The following is a 6,000-nucleotide window of genomic DNA, read 5'->3' on the forward strand; positions in this document are numbered from 1 at the left end:
TTTAAATTTGAGGTGGGCAAGAACATGCTTGACAAGGCTCTGAAAGTGGAAACAAAAACTGGAAATTTTAACAGGAAATTAATGTTATTAGAAACTTCCGTGAGGGACTTCCCTGATGGTCCAACAATTAGGACTCTGCACTTCCAATGAAGGTAACACAGGCTTGATTCCTGGTCTGGTTTGGTACAGCCAAAAAAATCAAACAGTAAACTGAAGGAAGCGTCTTCAGTCTATACATAATGTAATTCAAAGGACAGGGACTTGCACCCCAACTGCTTGGTTTCAAGTCTTACCTCTGTTTCTTACAACTGACTCATCTTGGGCAAGTGACTTTGCTTTGCCTCAGTGATCCGTTCGGTGGATAAAAAATATATTCTGCTTGTTGGACTGCTGTGTGCTCAAACGAGTTCATATAAGTAAGTGCACTGTAGGTTGTTGCAGTAGATGATAGTAGTAGTATAAAGAGCTTCAATACAAATCATGACAAAAACGATAGCCATCACCAGGTAAAAAGGACAAATGTAATCAGCAAAGTAATTCACAAACGAAGGATTAAATTAGCTAATATATGCCAGTATTTGCCTACCAAACTGGCTAAGATTTTAGAACCTCGTAAGAATACAAAGTTGGTGAAGCTATGTGGAAACTAACATTCTCATTCACCATTTGTAGAACTAAAGTTCAGTGCAGCTATTTCTGGCAAGCATTAATCTCTATGTACCAAAAACCGTAAAGGTATAGGTACAAAGCCTTAAAGCCTTAGAGGTACTCAGCCTATAAAGCAGCAACTCCACTTTTTTTTCCCAACATTTAAATATTTGTTTATTTATCTATTTATTTGACTGCCTAGGTCTTAGTTGCCATATGCAGGATATTTAGCTGCAGCATGCGAACTCTCAGTTGCCACATGTGGAATCTAGTTCCCTGACCAGGGATCAAATCTGGGACCTTGCACTAGGAGCATGGAGTCTTAGTTATGATTAAGAGAAGCAGTCATGGATGGCCCTACATTTAAACACAGGGAAGTTCAGAGTAACATTTTCATAATATCAAAAAAAATGTTGAAAACAACTAAATGTTCAATACAGACGGTCAGGTGAGCATATTGCATTTCTACATATAGTGAAATAGCTGGAGGCAGTTAAAAAATTCAGTACTATCCCTGTGATAGCCTGTATTTTTTAATTCTACAATAAAATGCTTTAGTGTGTAAAAGAATAGTTAATGATATAGAAAAATGCCCAAAATATATTCTGGATTGTAAAAACAGTATACAAAACAATATATGCCAGATTATCTAATCCTGAGGATCCACGTTTTTGTGTCTAATGGCATCAATTGCATTTGAGAGATTTATGCCAATGCCCATCATGAATTTCAAGGTGGAGATTCCTGTAACATGTGAGAAATCATCAGGTGCTCTGAAAGGCCAAGACTATTATTCTACAAGGAGCAAGTCTACTGTAACTATGAAGTAGGAGAATAAAATGTTATAGGACAACTCTGAATGGTGTTGTTTCAAAGAAAATGAAAATAGTGCTTGCTTTGGTGAACTATTCTTGCTTCTTAAAAAACAACTGATGAAATTTCCTACAATTTTTCTTGTAAGAGGAGGGGGCCACGCATCAAAACATCCATCATCTCCCCCTTGTGCGACCAAAACCCACCTCTGACCTCCAGAGCCCTCAGAAGGAGACGTTTCACCAGCACCTGCCCAGCACTCAAGGAGCAGAGATGGGGAGGGAGGGGACTTCCCAAGGAGAGCTGTGGACTCAAGGCTGAGGTCTAGGGGATGACAGTGAGCTCTGAGACGAGATAGGGCTGCATGGAGTCTCAGCCAGATCAAAACATAAAATGTTTTGAGAAAGCTGCCTTCTCCAGGCTGGAGACCAGATTCTCCACAGCCCCAGCCCTGGCGCCTACTGTCCTCTCACTCAGGGGAAACCAGCTCCAGGGAGGAACAGGAGAGGGCTCAAGGCAGAAAGTGCTCCCTACAGAGTCACAGCAGATCCTGGGAGGGGAAAGGACCATCCCAGGGCCCCAGCACATCAGGAAATGTCACAGGGACCGGGGCAGAGACTAGGGAACTTAGACACCTGCGGCTGCACATCAACTGATCTCTACAGACAAGAGGTCCCCTCTCCTGGCGGTGGGCTTCTGCTCTGTAATGGACACCTGGTGGGGACAGGTGAGGTAAGCAGACAGAGCCTCTCACAGAGCCCAGTGCTGGGCAGACACAGCAACAAGCAGAGGGGAGCCTGGGGGATGGGGAGAGAGGAGCCAGAGAGAGGCAGGCAGGTGCACCATTTTCTCTGATCTGGTTACACGCAGTGGCCAGGACACCCAGCCCTGTGGGACCCTGTGTGCTTCACAGACCAATGGACTCAGTCCCTGCTCATCAGCTCCGTTCCTTTCACAGAGACAGGATCCACACACTCCTCACACACACACATACACACAAACTCCTCATACACTCCGACTCCACACACACACACACACAAATTCCTCACTCACTCCTCACACACACATACTCTCACACACACTCCACACACACATACCCTCACACACTCCTCACACACCCTCACACATGCCTCACAATCACACACACACACACTCCACACACACACAACCTCACACACTCCTCACTCACCCACTCACACACACACTCCTCACCATCACACACACACACACAAACACAAACACAGAGCCTACAGGAGCATACACACAGGAAACATGGGGACCCAGGGGCAGTGCTCACACACCAGGCACGTGGAGAGTGTGGGAACAGCTCAGAGTTCCAGCTGAGGTCAGTCGCTGGAGCTTCCACACACTGGGTGCCACTGGGCCCTAGAAGCTCCCTGAGGGAGTGGAGGGGACTCAGGCTGACCCAGCTCGGTCCAGAGCAAACCTCACTGCTCTGTAAAATCTGCCACAACTAGCAGTGGACCCCCCAGAGGAGACGGACAAGTATTCACAGTCAGCGTGGCTCCTTTTTGGTCAAAAACACTGAGGCTCAGCTCCACAGCTACAGACACCTTTCCCTTCACCAAGGCGTGCACTGCCTGGTGTGGACCCAGGGCAGAGGGGCAGCTCTTACCTTGACCACCCACCACGGTGCCGAGGAGGAGGACACAGAGTCCCTGCAGGGAGACGTGTCTGCCCAGAGCCATCCTGACCCCACGTCCTCAAGGTCACAGTCCCAGCTTCAGGATCAGCCTGTGAGGAGGCGTCAGGGTGCCGACCGGGGTATATATAGACCACCCCTTACACCCTCCCTCCTGGGAGCCAATAGCGACACCTCTCACCATTTCAGGCACTATTGGAGGCTGCATCTGCCACTTTCTGCAGCTCAGACACCAATGAGCTTCTGAATCTTCAACATCTCCTTATATGAGCAACACGGTCCTTTGACCTCCTGCTTCCGTGGTCCTGAGAGCAGGGCCCCCTGACCAGGGCTGGAGTAGAAAAGTCACATCAAAAACTATGTGCACCATTCTTTCCTCTGATTACCTTGGCCAATCCCCAAGAACTGTAAGATCTTGCAGTGTTGGGTTGTGGAATTCACTGGAACACGGAGAATAACTGGTGGTATCAAGCATTGATCTTCCCCAGCACTGAGCTCAGGATCAAGCAGAGTACTACAAGAAAGCTTCAAGCACAAGAACATTTCTCAGGCCAGCAGACAATGAGGACAAGGATTTCAGGAATTCACAGGTGACCGTGGAGAAGGTGGGGAGGGAACCATTAAGTTGAGTGCATGAGATTGCAGGTCTTCTCCTCGCAGAATGATCTGGAGACTGGGTCCCAAAGAAGGTGCATATATGCTCAGTTGTGTCCTACTTTTTGTGACCCCTGGACTGTAACCCGCAAGGCTCCTCTGTCCACAGGATTTCCTAGGCAAGAATATTGGAGTGGGTTGCCATTTCCTTCTTGAGCAGATTGTCTCAACCCAGGCATCGAACCCACGTCTCCTGCGTCTCCTGAATTGGCAGGCAGGTTCTTTATTGCTGAGCCACCTGGGAAGCCCTATAAGGGATTTTCAGACATGCTAAGTCCCTTTCCCTTTATTGCATTAATTTTATGTGAAATATCCCTTTCAGCTAGTCAACAAATGATGCTTCAAGAGAGAAAGAGATTGCTGTTACAGGAAACAAAGAGAAAGTAGGAGTTATCATTCAACTCTAGCCTGCCAAAATAGGATTTGGGGATCTAAGAGAAGAAAATATATAACTTAGAAAGATAACTTAGAAAGACAAAAACTTCACATTGTCCCTCTTTGCATATTGAGAGTTTGGTTTTATAGGATTCAGAACACCCTTGTATTATAAGCCATAACTAAAGAAGATGTAAAATATAGTTTAAAACAACTGCCCCCAGACAGAAGGATAAATAGAAAGTATTCTGCTGCACAGTGGCTGCATGCAAGGGGCAAAGAAGAGGCGAGTGAAGCAGAAAACAGAAGAGGGTTCATTCATTCTAGTCTAAGAGGAAAGGTGGCAGCAAGATTGGAAGCCCAGGTAGATTGGGTGCACAGAGCCAAGCAGAAGGGTCTGATGTCCAGTGTGGCCATTGCTGCCTTGTTCTGTTTCCACTGATCAGAGAAGCTCCCAGATGCTCTCCAGAAAGTAGCCCAGGGATGAATATAGAGACAGAGTAGGGCCATAAGTGATGCAAGATAGAGCTCCCCCATTGAAATTCAAGGTCACTAACATACTGCCTTCATTCCTCATACTCCCTCAGGCTCAAGATCCCCATGATGCCCCTCTGTGGTCCACACAAACCCACCCTGAGGACCCGTCACCCTGACTCTCATCATTTCAGCACAAATGTGGGAAGGATCCACCTGTGACACACATGCCCCAGAGTCCCCACCAGAGCTCAGAAACGGCTTCACACCCTCCCCCTCCCACACATGAGGGCAGCTGTGGACCAGTCCACAGCCCTGTCACATCCCCACTGGGAGAACACCTCATCCTGGTCAGCAGACACAGCTTCTCTGTCCTTGAGACTCAGGTAAATGAAAAGGGAGAAAGGTCAATTGAACATATGCTTTTCTCCCTTTAAATATGCTAATATTAATCCATTATTTTACAATAGTCACTTATTTGCCCTGTGTTCCTCTGACTTCCAAGCCTCCATCTGTACATGAACCCCATCTCCTCTGGATGCTTAAAACAGTAGTGATAATAACTGATTATAAATATCAAAACCAGAATACAAACTCAGGGACTGGAGTAGGAACAGGATCTGCTCAGTCACTAGAGTCGATGCTGTACTCCCCCTGGGTCCCAGAGTCACAATTCCTTACCCAGTTACAGTCTCTGCACCATCACCAGAAACCACCAGACAAACACCTAGAACACAGGACGTGCTTCCTAGAGTCCAGTCATTCCTCCCACAGGATGACACAGGGATGTGTTTAGTGAACCAGGTACACATGGTCTCACCTCGGGATTGAGATCTCACAAGAGAAATACTGTTGTGGACTCCATACCCTGTTATAAGGATGGAGTGGGCTGGAAGGAGGGGTTAACCCAGGGCTGGCAGGTTGTGTCTAGGCAGCACCCTGTACCCCAGAGCTGGGGATGCAGGTCAACATGGACCAACTCACCCTCTGATGAAGGTTTATCTTCTCTGACACATAAGGAAATTTCAGTGTCCCATCTCATCCAAGATTTCAAGGAGGGAAGCTTTAGGGAGGACATTAACCCAGCTGCATCCATGTGAACTTCAGGGGTCAGGAGAACAGGCTCAGGAACCAGTCTGCCTGGCCTGACTCAGAGCTCAGCCACATATCATGTGTGTGACCTTGAACAGGATCCTTACACTCTCTGTATAGTGGCTTTGTCTGTAAAAGAAGAGTTATACTTGTGTATAGATGACAGAGTTTTGGTTAGAATTAAATGAGTTGGCATTAGTAAGAGATATAACTAGTCAACAATAGTACATCATCTTGGCAGAGAAGCAATATTAGGGCCCCTCTGTCCATCCCATCCCAGG

The 6,000-nt window shown here is 46.9% G+C and overlaps 1 protein-coding gene across 1 annotated transcript in view; it reads right to left on the bottom strand.

The window, feature by feature from the left end:
• Window positions 1–3,170, bottom strand: part of LOC129644287 (antigen WC1.1-like) — a 61,642-nt gene extending 58,472 nt beyond the window's left edge. The window contains exon 1 of the mRNA XM_055569860.1: window positions 3,098–3,170. Coding sequence (XP_055425835.1) covers window positions 3,098–3,170 — 73 coding nt within the window. The remainder of the gene's footprint in view (window positions 1–3,097) is intronic.
• Between the last annotated feature and the right edge of the window lie 2,830 nt (window positions 3,171–6,000).

The sequence above is a fragment of the Bubalus kerabau genome, chromosome 1 (genome assembly GCF_029407905.1).
Source record: "Bubalus kerabau isolate K-KA32 ecotype Philippines breed swamp buffalo chromosome 1, PCC_UOA_SB_1v2, whole genome shotgun sequence".
Lineage (NCBI taxonomy): Eukaryota > Metazoa > Chordata > Mammalia > Artiodactyla > Bovidae > Bubalus > Bubalus kerabau.